This window comes from Canis lupus, chromosome 8, assembly GCF_003254725.2.
Source record: "Canis lupus dingo isolate Sandy chromosome 8, ASM325472v2, whole genome shotgun sequence".
Taxonomy (NCBI): Eukaryota; Metazoa; Chordata; class Mammalia; order Carnivora; family Canidae; genus Canis; species Canis lupus.
The window spans coordinates 39,383,422-39,402,423 of NC_064250.1; the positions used below are offsets into that span (position 1 = coordinate 39,383,422).

At 40.3% G+C, this 19,002-nt stretch overlaps 2 protein-coding genes across 5 annotated transcripts in view; one reads left to right on the top strand and one right to left on the bottom strand.

The window, feature by feature from the left end:
• The window catches only part of SPTB (spectrin beta, erythrocytic), a 146,736-nt gene extending 134,841 nt beyond the window's left edge, over positions 1–11,895 (bottom strand). Inside the window, exon 1 of the mRNA XM_025442705.3 lies at positions 11,115–11,895. The gene's annotated coding sequence lies outside the window, so the exon portion shown is untranslated. The remainder of the gene's footprint in view (positions 1–11,114) is intronic.
• An 88-nt stretch (positions 11,896–11,983) lies between these two features.
• CHURC1 (churchill domain containing 1) overlaps positions 11,984–19,002 on the top strand; it is a 28,166-nt gene continuing 21,147 nt past the window's right edge. For 2 of the 4 annotated variants that reach the window (XM_049113262.1, XM_049113261.1), the window contains exons 1-2: positions 12,022–12,180; positions 18,085–18,220. In XM_049113262.1, coding sequence (XP_048969219.1) covers positions 12,142–12,180; positions 18,085–18,220 — 175 coding nt within the window. In that variant the 5' untranslated portion in view covers positions 12,022–12,141. Of the gene's footprint in view, positions 12,181–18,084; positions 18,221–19,002 lie in introns of all 4 variants that reach the window. The other 2 variants (XM_025442714.3, XM_049113260.1) reach the window with 2 other exon arrangements.

Consider the following 19,002-nt stretch of genomic DNA (forward strand, 5'->3'; position numbering starts at 1 on the left):
AACAGATAGGTGGTTGGCAGAGGTGGGTGTGTGTGTGAAATGGGTAAAAATAATGAAAAGATACAACCTTCTAGTTATAAAATAAATAAGTCATGGGAATGTAATATACAGCTTGGTAACTATAGCTAATAATACCGTATTGCATATTTGGAAGTTGCTAAAAGAGCAGAACCTAAAAATTCTTATCACAAGAAAAAGAAATTGGGATGCCTGGATGGCTCAGCAGTTAAGCTCTGCTTTTGGCTCAGGGCCTGATCCTGGAGTTCAGGGATGGAGTCCCACATTGGGCTCCCTGGGGGGAGCCTGCTTCTCCCTCTGCCTATGTCTCTGCCTCTTTCTCTCTGTGTCTCTCATGAATAAATAAAATCTTAAAACAAAACAAAACAAAAAGAAATTATGTAACTATATGTGGTGATAGATGTTAACTAGCCTTATGGGGTGTTCATTTCACAATGTATACAAATATCGAATCATGTTGTATACCTGAAACTAATATAAGGTAATATGTTAATTACACTGCAATTAAAAAACAACCCTTGATTTATAAAATAACCTTCTGCAAATGGATTTTATCATTAATATTATTATAAACATTTATGAAGAACTTATGTACACAAATCTTTTAGCATCACATACACATTAGGTTAAACAATAAAAAGTTCTTGTCTTCCACTTACTCATAATCCAACATATAATGTCATTATAGCTATGTAAAGCACATGCAGTTGCTACATTTAAAAATAAAAACATTTGGGCAGCCCAGGTGGCTCAGGGGTTTAGCACTGCCTTCAGCCCAGGGTGTGATCCTGGAGTCCCGGGATTGAGTCCCACGTTGGGCTCCCTGCATTGAGCCTGCTTCTTCCTCTGCCTGTGTCTCTGCCTCTCTCTCTCTCTCTCTCTCTCTCTCTCTCTCTCTCATGAATAAATAAAATCTTAAAAAAAAAACATTTGCATCTTCATTGGAAAGGGTAAGGACATGTTGAGAGGTCGTGGGCAAAAGCAGAATTATTTAAGAGTCCATAACATCTTTTCAATATAATCAGGGATTTTTTTTAATGTATTGAATGCTGTCAGTGCAAGGTATGGTATAGATGCTGGAGGATATAAAAAATAAGGACCATAAAGTTTTTGTTTTCAAGATGCTCTCACTCCAATAGGGTAGAGATAGGAGAAGCACACAAATTACTCTAAAAGAATACAGAATTTGATAAATGCCATATAAAAATTACAAAAATCTTTGGGGGAAAGATTCAGACAGCAAGATTATATTTGACAGGATGTGAAATATGACCCCCATACTTTCTTCCACCTTCCTTTGTGAATCTCCTACTGTTTTCACAGGGAAATTTTACCTGGCCACTCCAGATAGAAGGACCAAGTGACTCCCTCTTTTTCACACCTGTAAATCAGTTTGAATATAAGGAAACGTGGAAATTAAGACAGAAAAGATAAACCAAAAGTACATTGTGGCTGGCTTTGAAAAGCTAGGGTGAAGAGCATGTACCTAATTAAGTTCACAAAAGGAATCTGTTGAAGGCTTTTAAGCAAGGCACAGATCGGATCAGAACTGTTCTTTAGGAAAATTAAGGTAGCAGTGGGTATGATAGCTGGAGTGGAGAGAGACAGGAGACAGGCTATTACAGTAGCCAGAGTGAGAAGTAACTGGGGCCTAAACTAGAACGGTGGTTAAGGAAGTGGAAAACAGGATGGCTGTCAAGCTGGAAAATCTGTAGGCCACCAAAGGATTTTTTAACTGGAGGGTTGACTGGGGACTTAGAGAACTCTCAGAAACAAAACAAAACACCTCCCCAGTATTTTAGAGATGTCTTCTCCTAACCTAAATGTCTGTCCCAGCTATAAACACATATAGTTTCTGCATGAACAGAAAGGGGCCCCAGCTACATGGAAGATATTAGGTCCATTTTAATCACCTGTTGATCACTAATGTTGAATCCTTTATCAATTTTTTACCTATCTGTATTTTCTTCTTCCCTTTTTCTAGTAAGCTTCTTGCTTGGAATTCAGAGGAAAAAGGTACTATGAGCAATTTGAAAAACTCAAGCTTTATTCTAAGCAAATGAAGTACTATCTACAGTCTAACACAGAACATAAATTCTTTATCATATCCTTTTAAAAAAGTCTTCCTTAATCCTGGCTATTTCTTGAGTTTTCATATTTTTTTCCCTCCCTTTAACTGGCAAATATCTTACAAGATGAACCTTTATTCATTATGTCCCTTGAATCACCATCTCTCATTCCTTAACTCCTGTAATATGGTGCCCACCTCTACAACAACCACAAAATCGGACCTTCCAAAGAACTCATGTCACCATCCAAAAACTATTAATTTTCTCAGTTTTAATCTTCCTTTACTGCTTTCTAACATTTGGCTGTGTAAATGAACTTCTCAAGATTGAGACTTTCTTTTCCTTGGTCTTCTTGATTATATGCTGTCGGCCCTGTTTCCTTCCACCTCTGGAATCGCTCTTCTGCTATCTTTGTAAGCTGTATCCTTTCCTACTCTATAAAATGTATTTGCAACCTAAGCCATAATCTTGGGCTGTCTGTTATTTATGATATTTATGAACATTCAATACTCCACAGAATTCCTAAATCCACATCTCTAGCCATCACCACCTGTCACAGCTCCAACTTAATATTTCCTTTTGGACATTTCCAAATGATGTCTCAAATTCATCATATCTGGGGGAGAGCTCATCTATTCCCCCCCAAAGCTAACTTTTTTCAACTCCCCCACATTCATCAAACGCACCATCATTTTCTTGGTACTCAGTTTTTAAATCTCCAGTTATTCTTAATTGTTCTCTCTCTTTGTCAGTTACCATACTCTATCAATCCTGCCTTTGCAAACTCAAGTCCACCTCTTCATATCCCTTACTACTGCACTATGTACTCTTATCACCTCTCTCTTGGGCATTTTAGAACTAGTTCTTCCCCTTTCTTTCCTTTCAATACACTGAACACTTTAGTTGAGAATATTAATTTTCCAAAACCATTTTGTTGTAAGTATCATTTTCTGCTCAAATCTCTTCAGTTACTTTCCAATCCAATTTATCCAATCCAGGATAAATTTTAAATATCTTATTCTAGCATTTAATAGCTTCCAGTATCTGTCCTATTCTTGCTTCTATTCTTTTTTTTTTTTTAAGATTTTATTTATTTATTCATGAGAGATGCAGAGAGAGAGAGAGGCAGAGACATAGGCAGAAGGAGAAGCAGGCTTCCCGCAGGGAGCCCAATGCAAGACCAACCCCAAGACCTGAGCCAAGAGCAAACACTCAACCACTGAGTGCCCCACTTGCTTCCTTTCTCACACAAATCCTCTACACAAATTTTCTTCTCCAGGTAAAGTGATCTCCAACTACTCCCCAGATATGACATTCTTAGAGCCAACAATTACACAATCCAAGGGCCACCATTCATAGAGAACATAACGTGAACAGTGTCCCCTGGAGTTGTGCCATGGCTATCTTTATTCCCATATCCGTTTTGGTCTTTTGTTCTTGATATTCTCCTGTAGCGTGCTCTCCTCTTGCCTCTGTCCTCCTCTTTCTCCAAGGCCCAACTCAAGGTCTATCACCTCCAAGAACTCCCCCACCAACTACCCTAGCCATTGATAAAAATTCTCTCCCCTTAATTCCTAGACCACAGGTATATATGTAAGTTGAACATATAATTTATCATCCAAACTGTAATGTTTGAGAATTACAGGGGACATAATTATTTTGGAACAAGAGGCATTAACCAAGACAATCCAGGACAAACTGGAGCATATAATCAGCTACATATATATTACTCATTTGACATCCACTATGTGTTATGTGGCAGTTTTTATTAAATGTATTTAAACTTCGTTTGTTAAATGTACATGACTTATCTTCTTGAGACAGTAAATCCTCTGAGTACAGACCATGCATTCTCCCTCTTTGTTCACCTGATGCCTGGCCAGTGTCCTTCCTATACATAATATATACTAAAAATTATTTGTTCATCATGATGATGTTTTTGTTATTTAGGAATGAAACTTAGGCTAGGAGTAAACTTTCAAACTTTTTTTTTACACACAATTATTCTGGTAGGAAGAAAAAATCCTCTATGTCTCTAGAAAGAGGTATTTTCATAAAAAAATCTACTAAAAAAAAATCTACTCAAGTTTTTGGTGGGGGTTGGGTCATAGCCTTTGGTACATGGTTCTGCCTTGCTGCCTTGTTACTTCTTAATGTCTTTGCTCTCTATCTCAACAGCATACCCTTTCCATTGCTCTGCTATGACATCAAACAGAAGAAAGCTGACAGCCCCAACCAGAGGGTTTATGTAACTTATATCAAAATAAAATCACATTTTAAAAAATGCTGCTGTGACTAACTACCCTGAAACCAAATATTTGGAAGTTTTGATTTGCTTGACTTATTTTGCTTAATTAACATCTGGTCCTAGCTTAGCATTATTCCTGCTAAACTACCAGTAACCAAAGGAGAAGGAAGAAAGCCTAAAAACAGAAAAAGACAGTAGGCAGTCATGATAGCTTAGACTCTGAAAATAAACTAGAACATGAACTGAAAAATGAAAGGCATGTGGGAAAGAAATAATTAGGACAGAATCATCTCTTGGAAGTAAATACTTAACAGAGAGCCATTACCAAAGAGCATCAAGTCAAAATCAAATGGGGGTATGAATGGATGTTGGAAAGCTCCAGGAAGGAATATCATTTTGTTCAACTTACTGATGGGTAGGTCTTCCTAAAATACCTCCTACCAAGCCTGTAACTAGAATTAGGCAGCATTCATCTGTTTTTACATGGAATAACATGAGGAAGTTTGCCTTTGACTACTCCTCTAAAATTTGGTTCTTACAGAGTTTATCTATAAACCTTTGGCCTGACATTTTTGCTTAGGCCAAGTCTCTAAGCAGTTTCTGAGTCCCTCATGACGTCAGCAGTCTTTTTTTTTTTTTTTTTTTTAAGGTTTATTTAGTAGAGGGAGAGAGAGTGAGCACAAGAATGCACAAGCAGGGGGAGTGGTAGAGGAAGAGAGATTCTCCAGCACACTCCCTGCTGAACACAGAGCCCAACTCAGGGCTTCATCCCATGACACTGAGGTCATGACCTGAGCCAAATATCAAGAGTCAGATGTTAACAGACTGAGTCATTCAGGTGCTCCCATCAGCAGTCTTAATAAACACAATAACCTATCTAAAGATTTTCTAGATATTCTCCAGTTTGATAAAGAACTCCTTGGGGGGGGGGGGGAAGGGGGACTCCCAAACATTCCCAGAGATGCCCTTTTTCCTTCTACTTGAGATCTTCTTATACCTAGCTGTCTCTGGGATAATTGAATATATGACCTCTAAGAGTTCCCAAACCTTTCATTTAGTTCTTTATATCTTAAATAAAGTCACTATCTGCTTTGAAAATTTAAGCCAAGAATAGGCAACTAATGGTAGATGTGCCACTGAAGTGTATTTTTTATCTCCTTTGTCCAATCATTCTGCTTCCTTTTTTTTTTTTTTTTATCTCTTGTTCCTTTTTCTGCTTGTGATTTTATTTTGTTCTCTCTCCCAGTTCTATCTTTCCTCAGATATATTTAGGGTCCTTGGTGGCAGCCAGGGCCAAATGCTGTTGATTTAAGCACTGATCTTCTTAGATATATAGGTGTATATTAGATAACTTCTTGAGAGTTCTCCTGAGATTCTCTAGGGCTGTGGTTATTTACCATATCTTGATTATGGCCCATTTATGCTTATATTTTGATTAGATTCTCTGGACTCAATTTCATCAACATAGCTAACATTTATGGAATATTCAATACATATATCAGATCCTATGCTAAGTGGTTTATCTCTAATTCTCACAGCAACTCAGTGAGGTAGGTATATTCCCACTTGGCAAAGGAGAGAAAAGGCATAGAGAAGTTAAATGCCTTGCCCAATATGTCACTAATAAGTGATGGAGCTGGGATGTGATTCCATATCTGTAATCTCCATACAACCACTGTGGTAGAAAATGTGATGCTGATATATAGTAGGAAGAAGACTGAGCAATTTTTAAGTTCATTACATGATAACTGCCACCAGGGCTGGGCATAATTATGAAGTCAACCTCCTTGACATAAGGTTTAAAACTTGATCCTTCTCATGGAAAGGGTGGACATTTCTTAGATCTATGCTACCTATCTATGCGCCAGCCTTCCAAACTTGTTTCCCTGTGCCTCTATACTTTTGCACATGTTGTACTCTTTTCTAGGGAATACTCTTCCTAATATTCTCTAATGTCCACCAATTCTTAAAGTCTATTGAAGTATCAACACTTTTGGAAAATCTTTGGGGACACTGTGTCCCTCCTTTCTCCAATCTTTTCTTGGCTGAGATGCTTGGCCTTTCTCTGGGCTCCAGTAGCATCCCTAAGTATAATTATTACATCCTATTGTGATCACTGGTTTTTCTTTTGCTCTAGATTATATGCTACTTGAAGGCAAGCATGGAGCAAGTACTCTAAACATTGTATGAATTGAATCAAATCGAATTCCTGGGGATCCCTGGGTGGCTCAGTGGTTTAGTGCCTGCCTTCAGCCCAGGGCGTGATCCTGGAGTCCCGGGGATCGGGTCCCACGTTGGGCTCCCTGCATTGAGCCTGTTCCTTTCTCTGCCTGTGTCTCTGCCTCTCTCTCTCTCTCTCTGTGTCTCTCATGAATAAATAAATAAAATCTTTAAAAAAATCGAATTCCTGAGCTTTAATATTATCATATTGTTTCTTCATTTACATTTTGGGCACTATTTTAAATTTTGTAATGAAAGACTGTCTGATATAGGCATCTCAAGTATTAATTTAGTTGGAGAGGACTAGGAAACCATATTGGTAGAAGAGTAATCTACCCCATTTTAAACCAAATCAACAAGCCATTATAGATTCAATTAATCTATGAAAGAAGACAAAGTAGTATATAGAACCAATTGAAGTCAGGAAGTTGTTGCTAAACTTCCAGGAATAAGGTGACAAACTGAACTCTAAGTTTACAGATCATTTCCTGGAGAGCAATGAGGTGTTAAATTGAATGATATTAGGGTACTTGTTCTTGCTGAGTCATCCATGCCTTCGGCAGAATCTTCTTTTTGGTGGGCACAGCATGAAGACACAGCTAAGCAACAGATTATTGGTGCATAAAGAAGAAGATACTGGGCTTAAAACAACGTTTTAACCAAAACTCCTTCTCCTAAAAGTTTTTTTGTTTTGTTTTGTTTTGTTCCTCAAATATTAAAATCCTCAAAAGCAATGGCCTGGAGTGAATAGGTCATGGAAATGGGGTATGGAATTGGCCATGGAATTAGGGGTAGGCTGGAGGGTTGAGTGCAACTGTGTGTTCAGCTTTTGTAATCTATCAAAGAGCATTACTGAATGTGTCAGACATAATGCTAAAGGCTGAGAAATAAGCATCATGCTAAAGGAGTTTGTAGTCAAGAGGCGACTGCATTCCATAATAGGGGAAAGAATAAAGTGTCATTACAGGAGTTTCAAAGAGGAAACTAATATTTGGTCTTCATGGAAGCAGTGATGTTGGAACCATGTCTGAGAGACTGAATATGATCTCAATAGGCAGATAAAGGGCCATTCTGGGCAGAGGGAATGGCGCACAAAAAGCTAGAAAGAAGTCTCAGAAGAAGTTGGTGAGGTTAGGGCCATATGTAGTTTGGTGAGGCTACAAATAGGTAATGTGTGATGACAAGGAAAGGTAGCAGAAGGAGAGAGAGGGAAGCAGCAGGACACAAGGTGAGAGAAATAGACTGGGGCCATATTTTAAAAGGTTTTAAATACTGTAGTAAGGAACTTGGCCTTGTTCCTGAAGGCAATAGGGAATCATGGAGCTTTTAAGCAGTGATGTAAGATGATTTATTATAACTGTTGCATTCTTGGCACTGTCTTCTATAGTTGCTTTATAATATGCCTCAGTTTGCTCAAACTTTGGTGCGTACTTTCTCATTAGTTCTCAAAGAAGATTTTGTCAAGAGAAAAAAACTACAGAGAACTGGAAGGACTGGGACCCTGTAATTTGGTAGGAGACCCAAAGTAGGGCTCCCTGCCTCTTTGTGCCTTTGGGAAACTTTCCAAATCAGACAGTTAGGTGTCTGCCTTCAGTTCAGGTTATGATCCTGGGATCCTGGGATGGACCCTGGAGACAGAGACTGAGCAGGGAGCCTGCTTCTCCCTCTCTCTCTCTCTCTCTCTGGCTCCCCCTGCTTATATTCTCTTGCTCTCTCTAATAAATAAAATCTTTAAAAATATAAAAATAAAAACCCAGTTATATTTTGATTAAATCTATCCCAATCCATGTAAGATTGGAAAGATAACATTTCCCCCAAAGAAAATCAGATTTGACACTATGAAAATTGTATGTGAAAATAATGATCTGTATATTTTAGCTGGAGGAAACAAGTTAAAGGGGAAAAATAGCAATTCTCGTTTTTAAGTGTCATGTACTTGGAAGTTGGAGCTTATAATCTGAATACCCATGAGAAACCCTCAATAAAAGAAAGTCCAACTTGGCCACTAAACTAAAAAAATTAAAATAACCAGCCCTGTGCTGAAGTGCTTTGTTGTACCTGCCCCCACTATGCTCACCCATGTTCACGGGATAGCACTAGGACTGCTGCTAATTCATTCTCCTTAGGCAGGTGAAACCAGGTAAAGACAACCACCCCTGTTTCACACCTGCCTCGAGATAATGGAAAGAAAAACACACCTTCACCAAGCAGATAAACTTCTTTTTGGAGATGAGTTTCCTCTCCACCCGTGAAATTAGGCTGACACTAGTACCATAAAGGCTCCTTGCTTCCTTACCCCTTTAAACAAAGGTTGAAAATGATAGGCATGCTGTAGGCATTGCATCCTTCCAGCCTCTTGGCTCAGGCATCATAGAAGACAAAAGACAAAAGGTACTAGAAAGAGGGTGTTAAAAGAAGATTCAAACTACACTCTTAAGGAAAAACTAATCCTGCCCCAGGGATGTAGTTTAGCATATGTAATTGAACTGTTTCAATAACTAGTTTCTTAAACAGATTCTTTTTACCAAGAAATAAAACTCATGCATAAACTGCAACACATGGGCATACTTAACATACGTTATTGACATCATATGTTTACTAAAGATTCCTATGGGTACTGTCCCAGAGAAAATTCTATTAGAAGTTAATCCTTAAATGATTCCTGCAAACTTCAAACAATTACCTATAAGATAAAAGAAAATAGATTTTTCAGTAACTTTTTTTGCTTATTTTACACCACTACTCTGGTCATTCCTTTCCAGTGCTAATCTTCTGCTTTGTAGCCTCTGTTTTCCTTTCCTCCACCTATCAACCTCAGAAACCTTTATATTCCTTTAAGAAATAATCACATTTCAATTTCTGGTACTGCCCACCTCCTCCCATCTCATTTGCTGCCTCTCTGCCCTGGATATATTTAGATTTGAATGGAGAACTTCATTGGGTGGATAACCATTAGCTCTTGAAAGTTTGTACCTAAGAATAGATGACCTTTTTATTCACGTGCTCATTTTAATAACAAGATCATATCACTCTGGAAGTTAAAAAAAAAAACACTGGTAAATATGTAGATTGTCTTTCATGCCAAAGAACCTACTTTTTTTTTTTTTTTTTTTTTTTTTTTAAAGATTTTATTTTTTAATTCTTATTTATTTATGATAGTCACACAGAGAGAGAGAGAGAGAGAGAGGCAGAGACATAGGCAGAGGGAGAAGCAGGCTCCATGCACCGGGAGCCTGATGTGGGATTCGATCCCGGGTCCCCAGGATCGCGCCCTAGGCCAAAGGCAGGCGCCAAACCGCTGCGCCACCCAGGGATCCCAAGAACCTACTTTTTGAGACCTTTGACTGCAGTGTAATTTTGTATTCATTTAATTTTAGAAATCACCATTGTTCTCTGTTAGTGATGAGGCAGAAAGCTATACATCTCCCCCTTGTGGTTTCTGTTAGTATTTGCCTTTCAATGTCCAATTTCTTCCAGTTCCAGTCATTCCCAACAAAATACTATTAACATGATCTTCCTAAACCACAACTCTGATATCACTCTCTTGCTCAAACTGCCAGTGGCTCACTATCCCCTGTAGGATAAAAATCCAACTCCTTGGCATGGTCCACCTGAAATTCCTATGCTAAAATTCTCTTTTTGAAATCCTATACATACTTCAAGGCCCAAATTCCTCTTTCCCAATCTGCACCTGGAAGCAGTCTCTCCATTTTGTGCTCTTAAACCACAATCTACCAATAATTATAGGTATTTATGCTCATCTTATCTCTCACACTCTATGATGAGTCTCTGGAGAACAGGGAGCGACAATGTCTTTTTCATCTTCCTGTTGTCCACACAGTTCCTTGAGCAGCGAAGGCCTCAACAAATATCTATAGAATTGAATAAAATAGCTACAGCGGTTAGTAAAATTAAAAGTCAGCATTAGGTTTTAAAAACAGAGGACACATTTCAAAATGGATCAAGAGACAGAATTGTATGGACCAGCCTTGTCCAGCAGAAATACAAGCTACTTGGGTAATTTAACATTTTCTAGTAGCCAGATTCAAAAAAACAGACGAACTTAACTTTAATAATATATTTTTATTTAGCCGATTATTTTAACATGTAATCAATATAAAAATTACTGATGTGGGACGCCTGGGTGGCTCAGCCGTTGAGCGCCTGCCTTTGGCCCAGGGTGTCATCTTAGAGTCTGGGGATCGGATCCCACATTGGGCTTCCTGCAGGGAGCCTGCTTCTTTCTGCCTGTCTCTACCCCTCTCTCTTTGTGTCTCTCATGAGTAAATAAAATCTTTAAAAAAAATTACTTATGAAATACTTGGCATTTTTTTTTTAATCCTGTCTTCTCAATCTAGTGTGTAGAATGTACTGACAATACATCTCGGTTCAAATTCGCCACATGTGGCTACTGGCTACTCTATTAAAAAGAAGTTAAGCCCAGGATAGGAACCAAGTCCTAGTCCTGGGGGACTGCTAGCAGTTTTGTTACCACAGATAAGACCTTACCCATTTATTTCTTGGTTCCCTCATCTGAAAAGGGGAGACATTTTTCTTACCATTGTTACAGGGTTGGAAAGGCACACAATCAGAAGCTGAAATGAGGACACTTTGGAAGGTCGAAAATGTCATACAGTGGAAGGCATGGTAATTATTCCAAGAATAGAGTGAACTTTGAAAATAGTTATTCATCTCTTCTTTAAAGATCCTGGATCCCAAGTCTCATAGGCTCCCTGATTTCTTCCGACTTAACTCCATAGGGCAGGGTTCAGGGAGGATGCTGACGCTCCCGCTAAACACCTCCGCTGGAGTAGCTGGGTGGGATGAAGACAGGTTGTTCAGAAGCACAGATTTTGGATACCCGTATTCAGGTTAATGATGTTACTGTGACAAGCTCCTTCAATACGAAGGAAAAGGAGAAGGCAGGGATCCAACCACGAGCATTTTCAGCCCCGCAGCATCGACCTCGCCCTGTTCTATCGGCGTAGTGTGTGCACGTTTTGTGACAAAGAAACACGTTTCCCACCGCTAATGGGATAAACCACAGTCACTTATTTATTAACATTTTACGCGTTCTTTTTAGGAGCTTTAGGAGATTCTCTGCAGAGCTCTAAGTGCCTCTTCCCCGACGCTTGGGTTGTTGCTTATTCACCTGCTGAGAGCTGATTTATCGCTCTCCCCGGTATGGAAAGGCGTTTAGGTTATTATCATTTCGGCTTTACGTGTGGAGCAAGCCGAAGCAGCGAGAAACGACTCCCCATCGTGCGTGCCGCGGCTCGACTCAGGCCGGCGCGGGTTAGAACTCGGCGAGCCCCGCCTCGGGTTCCCGCCCCAGGGCGCGCGGCCCCGCCCCCTCCCTCCGTAGGTGTCGCGAGCCCCTCGCCGGGTCTCGCGCGGTTCCCTGGGAGACCGGGCTCTGCCCTAGAACAACAGCGGGCGAAGGGGGCGGAGATTCCGAGTAAGTTCGCGAGAGCCAGCCCTCCGGGGTCGAGGACTTCGGGCGCATGCGGCAACCTTGCCTTTGCTCTCGCGAGGTTTCGTCTTCCCGGAAGCGCTGGAGGACCGCGTCCCGGGAACGGCGCCGGGATGTGTGGGGGCTGTGTGGAGAAGGAGTATCCCAACCGGGTGAGCGAGTGGGCGCCGAGGACGTCTCGCTCCCGCGGCCCGTGGCCCGTGGCCAGCCCCTGGGGCTTCTCGTAGCCCCGGCCGGCCTTCCCTGAGAGGCTGGGCGCGGGCCGACCCGGCCGCTCTGCGCGTGGCGGTGACCCGGTAGCTGTCTTTAGGCGCTTGATGGCGGCGGCGTGCTCTGGCCGCGGATTCCGCGGGTCCCCGCCCGCCCCCTCCCCCCGGCGGCTGACCTCAGCCGTCACCCCACTTTCTCTCGAGTTCCAGGGCACAGCAAGGGAAACTCCACCACCATCAACAATATCCAGTCCGACGACGAAGGGACACGCCCCCCCCCCCCCCCCCCCAACCCCGGGTCTCCCTCTCAAGCTTGATTCGGTGAAATTCACGTTTCTTACCGAATTTCTAGCGCCGGAAGCCACCTCTGAGGCCATTTGGTATAACCCAGTGTTGCAGGGGGAACTAATGCCCGGAGAGGGGCAATCACTTGCCCAAGTTCACATTCTCTGAACCGGGAGCCAAGGCCAGAACTCAGATGACCGGCCTTTACTTTTTTTTTTTTTTTTTTTGGAAAAATCTCGGTTCTTCTCAATCTCGGGAGGTTGCCGAAGCTTTTTTTTTTTTTTTTTTTTTTTTTTACTCTCATTCGGGATATACTTATTGAACATTTACGTGTGTAGCTAGATTACTTTGCGAGGCCAGAAAGGGATTCCAAAGAAATAAAAGGCAGCTTTCGTTGCATCCCGAGAGCTTACAGTTTAGGGGAGTAACAGTTCATAAATGCTGTTCGAGGTGTAGAGAAACGGGAGGGAAATAGCGCTGCTTCCTCAAGAGAAAGGTGGACTTCTTTTGGGATTTGAAGGCTGGTTTTGATTAGGGAAGGAAAGGAGGAGCCAGAGGCCTGGGGAATATAACAGGAACAAGGATTCTTGTCGTGGTTGGGAGGCCGGAAATCTGCAGTTTTCCGGTCTCTTGCTATCCTGAGTAATACTAAGTCTTTGGGGGAAGGATATATAACAAGAAGGCTCACGTTACAACCTTCTTGGGAAAAGGTGTAGCATTATCAAATGAAGATATGCAGCAGTTCCCATTCTAGAGAAGGAAGTGCATATGCATATGTTTCTAGAGACTTGCGTAAGAATGCTCATACCAGCATTATTTGTAGTCACAAACGGGAGAAGTGTGATAGGATCATAGAATGGAACACCATGAATGAGTAATGAAAGTGAATTAATTAAAGCGGTGGCTCTCAACAGGGTGAGGTTTTTGGTTTTGTTTGCCTCCGAAAGGATGTTTGACACTATCTGTAGACATTTTTAGTTGTCACAACTGGGGATACTACTGATACCTACTAGGTAGAGGCATTATACTGTACATTTTTGTTGCATATACTTCACTGTGTTCTGATTCATAAAAAGTTTAAAAATAAATTTTTATGAATTCAATAACGAACACTGCACTTTTCAGAGACCACACAAGGGAGGTGTTTATAGGGAAGAGTATTAAAGAGATTAGGTTGGATTCTTAATAATTGAGCTAACCAAAAGACTTAAAAATTGTATTAAGAAGTTAGATTCTGGGCAGCTCCGGTGGCCCAGCAGTTTAGCGCCGCCTTCAGCCCAGTGCATGATCCTGGAGACCCGGATCCAGTCCTACGTCAGGCTCCCTGCATGGAGCCTGCTTCTCCCTCTGCCTGTGTCTCTGCCTCTCTCTCTCTGTGTCTCTCATGAATAAATAAATAAAATCTTAAAAAAAAAAAAAAGTTAGATTCTACACTTTAGGCATTGGGCATCCATCAGAAAAAAATGAATAGAGAAATAATTCTGAAATATTTTAGGGGAATGAATCTTACGACTGTATGTTGAGGTTATGGTGGGGGGAGGGAATGTAAAAGGGAGAGCCCTACAGAGTATTTGGGGAGCCATGGCAACAGTAGTGTAGGCATGAGATAATGAAGACTTCATTTCAAGGAAAGAATTAATAGAACTCAACCCATTTAATGGCGGGAGGAACTATAGATGATCTTAGAGTTTTCAATCTAGGCAATTGGGAAATTGGAAATACCATTACAGAAATTGGAGGCATATGGGAGAGAGAACCAAAATTGGGGTTCACATGGTCAGATTGTTTGTATCACGTATCATCCAAGATTGAGAATGTAACATCCAAGGAGTCAAGTGAAAATACAGGATTGCAGTTTAGGTGTGAGATTCAGATGAGTTAGCCAAATAAAAGTGTCAAAATAGAAAGGATTTGTTTTCTTAGGAAAAGAATGTGGAGAATCAAGGAGAATCAAGGGCTGAGCTTCAAGGAATAATTTAGAAAGTGAAAATAAAGTAGAAGAAGAATAGAGAAAAGGTTTGAGGTGATTGAGAAACCAGAAAAGTACCTTTCTTTTCTTTTCTTTTTTGAAAAATGCCTTTCATAAGCACTTTTTTTCTGACTATTCTGTTCTGGAATAATTAAAGGGCTGTCATGAGGACGAATTAAAATTTTATTTGGAATTTCAGAAGGCAGATTTAGAAATCTTGAGTGGGTGGATGTTATTGGGTTGTAGGCTTTGAGTCAGAACAAAGAACTTTATAACAGATGCGCAAAAGTGGAATGGGCGACTCTTGGAGGAATTGGACTCTCTTCCTGTTCAGGAGAGATTGACCAATTGAAATCACAGAGGACCAACTCTAGGAGTTTTTGAAGTCTTGCGATATTTCTGAGAGCAGTAAGAGCAGAAACTACTTTGAGCTTAGCAAAGGAAAGGACAATAAGATGATGGTAGCAAGTATAGTGTACTCATCCAAAAAATTGGCAGAGAAAAATAATGGATTAGCATCTCAAGAAGTATTTAATTTTTTTTTAATTTTTATTTATTTGTGATAGTCACAGAGAGAGAGAGAGGGAGAGGCAGAGACACAGGCAGAGGGAGAAGCAGGCTCCATGCACCGGGAGCCCGACGTGGGACTCGATCCCGGGTCTCCAGGATCGCGCCCTGGGCGAAAGGCAGGCGCCAAACCGCTGCACCACCCGGGGATCCCTCAAGAAGTATTAAGTGTGGGGCAGCCCAGGTGTGGCAGCCCCGGTAGCTCAGCAGTTTAGCGCCGCCTGCAGCCCAGGGTGTGGTCCTGGAGACCCTGGATCAAGTCCCATGTTGGGCTCCCTACATGGAGCCTGCTTCTCCCTCTGCCTGTGTCTCTGCCTCTCTCTCTGTGTGTCTCTCATGAATAAATAAATAAAATCTTTTTTTAAAAAATATTAAGTGTGGAATGAATAGATAGTAAATATTTATCTTTGGTTTCATAAAATTTTCTGGAGACTTGTGGTAGATATTTTTCACAGATGAGAGATACTAGTCTTAGAAGACACAAATAGTGAAAGAAAAGGTTTGACAAATTGGACTTCATAAAAATCAAAACTCTTCAAAAGACATCATTTTAAAAAGGGCACACCAATAACAGGGAGAAAATATTTGTAATACAAATCTGACAGAAGACTTGTCTCTAAGATATATATAGGGGATCCCTGGGTGGCGCAGCGGTTTGGCGCCTGCCTTTGGCCCAGGGCGCGATCCTGGAGACCTGGTATCGAATCCTACGTCGGGCTCCCGGTGCATGAAGCCTGCTTCTCCCTCTGCCTGTGTCTCTGCCTCTCTCTCTCTGTGTGTGTGTGACTATCATAAATAAATAAAAATTAAAAAAAAATAAGATATATATAGAACTCTTACAACTCAGTAACTCTTAAAACTAGATAAGATAAACAATCTAACTATCAAAAAATGGGCAAAAGATTTGAATAGACTCTCCACTAAAGAAGGTACATTGTAAGGCACAATGAAAAGATGTTTAACGTTATTAGTCATGAGGGAAATGCAAATTAAAAACTATTGTGATATACCCCGTGATCAGGAGGGCTAAAATAAAAGATACAGTACCTCAGGTTGGTGAGGATATGGAGGAACTAGAACTCATGCAGTGCTGATGGGAATAGAAAATGGAAAACTTTGGAAAATTAATGAGCAGTTATAGAGTTTGCATAGATCATATTTTTACCATCTGACTCAGCAATTCCACTTCTAGATATTTACTCAAGAGAAGGGCATATATCTACACAAGACTTACTGAGTCTTTGTAGCTACCTTATTCATAATAACTTCAAGCTGAAAAGGACCCAAGTCTATCAACAGATGAATCCATTCAATGGAATACTATTTGGCAATAAAAAGCAATGAGCTTCTAGTACAACATAGATGATTAACATGGACATTATTTTGAACAAAAGAAATGGGATGCAGAATAGTGTACTGCATGGTTCTATTTATATAAAATTTTATAGCAAGCAAAACTAGTATCTAGAGATAGGAATCAGATCAAAGAATGCTTGAAGTGAGATAGGGATTGGAGGTAGATTGCAAAGCCTGAAGGATCTCCTGGGAAGATAGAAATTTTTATATCTTGATTGGTGTAGTGGTTACATTGATACATATATCTGTTAAAAGTCATTCACCTATACCCTTACAGTATATGGATTTTATTATATAGAAGCTATACTTCAGTGAAGTTTATTTTTTAAAAAATCAAAGTACCTTTTCTTAATAGTTGGAAATTTGAACTTTAACCCCAAGGCCATTTTTCCCCTTTAGCAGTTAAATTGATGTGCCTGTGATTTAGTATCTCCCAACTATATAGTTAGATTGATTTCCTCGCTTCCACCCACTCCCACCCTAACAGTTAATCTCTTCCTTAATACATAGCATCAAGGAGCCACTCCAAAGGGAGAGGTTGACTGTGGTGCTGGGAATCCAGGAAGGCTACACTATGGCATCACTTAAAGCTGGTTTTCTTGCTAGTTCATAAGCACCTAGAAGGAGGAAAGATGTGACTCATCCCCTAATCCTTCACTGTACTTTTGCACAGTATCAAGCACATAGCTGCATTGGAGAAGTGTTGATTTGACTGGTTTTTAGTCACATTAATTATTAAAGAATACTTTATGTATGGGTCAGAAATGAGGTTGAATTAGAGTATTTATAAAATTACTTCCTGAGCAATTAGTAAGCCTTTAGCAAAGACCTCCCTTGAGCTAGGAGCATAAGTTATTTACAGTTTCTTAGTGATGAAGCAAATCCCTTTCTTTTGAACACTGTGGTGTCAGTCTGATGAATTGCAGAGCTTATCTTCTCTGCCTGAATCACACATACCCTTAAGGACAGGCATCTGTAGAGATGAGGGTTTATTCTTTGCTTATTTTGTATTATTTTTTAAGGCATAAAAAAAAATGCAATTTCAACTATCAACTGACCATCACATTGTATAAGATCATTTTTATCATTAGTTCAGTGCTTCTATTTTTTTAAAAAATATTTTATTTATTCATGAGAGAGAGAGGCAAAGACAGGCAGAGGAAGAAGCAGGTTTCATGCAGGGAGCCTGACATGGGACTCGATCCTAGGTCTCTAGGATCACGCCCTGGGCTGAAGGTGGCGCTAAACCGCTGAGCCACCCGGGCTGCCCCAGTGCTTCCATTTTGATTGTATTTTAATTCTAGTTTTATGCTATGCCTCATTTAATATTGTTGGCTATTAGATTCTTCTGATTTTTCCTCTTCACATTTTATATTATTAAAGCTTTATTAAGTTTCTAAATATCCATTTGCATTTAGTCCTCTCAAACACAGTTGCAATCCTCAGAGACTTACTGCTTAACACTGCTTCAGTTTTAGTTGCCATAAATAGCACTTCTAGAGGAAAGCTAGTAATTTAAAAAATCACTTAGTACAGACTTCAAGCAAGTAAATTCTGGCCATGGTTTTTTGGGGGTGGTTTTTTGCCTTTAGAAATTTTTAGTCTATTAATTATTTTCACCACGGATTTTGAAATAGAAGAAAATTAAATTCCTATTTTTAATATCTTAGGGTAACATCTGCCTGGAGAATGGCTCTTTCTTGCTGAACTTTACAGGCTGTGCAGTGTGCAGTAAGCGGGATTTTATGCTGATCACAAACAAATCTTTGAAAGAGGAAGATGGTGAAGAAATAGTTACCTACGATCGTAAGTAGAGTTTTTATTTTCATGCAAATCTGGTGGCAGAGACCTGCTCTAGAAAGCTGATATGTTGTGCCTACTGATACGTTGTATTTTATGAGGCCTGTTTCTATATTGTATTGCAACAGAGTTGCTAGTTCAGTTTTTAAGAGGAAGATAAATATGATGCTAGTAAATATGATGCTAGCTAGCATCATCAGATTCTGCCTAAGTGACTTTTGCAGATGACTGAAGCTTATGATTCAGGTACCATTTTTTGTTTATTTATTATTATTATTATTTTTTTTAAGATTTTATTTCTTGGGATCCCTGGGTGGCGCAGCGGTTTAGTGCCTGCCTTTGGCCCAGGGCGCGATCCTGGAGACCCAGGATCGAATCCCACGTCGGGCTCCCAGTGCATGGAGCCTGCTTCTCCCTCTGCCTGTGTCTCTGCCTCTCTCTCTCTCTCTCACTGTGTGCCTATCATAAATAAAATAAAAATTAAAAAAAAAAGATTTTATTTCTTTATTCATGAGGGACAGAGAGAGGCAGAGACAGGCTGAGAGAGAAGCAGGCTGGGTTCAGGGAGCCTGATGCAGAACTTGATCCCAGGACTCCAGGATCACACCCTGGCCCGAAGGCAGACACACAACCACTGAGCTACCCAGGCATCCCGTTTGTTTGTTTATTCTAAAGTCTTTATGCCTTCTGAAACAAGACGGAGACTTTTTTTTTAACCCTATGGTCATTCATGTGAGTTTTCTTTTTTTTACTATAGTCTAATACAGTGATGTCCTCCAACAGCTACT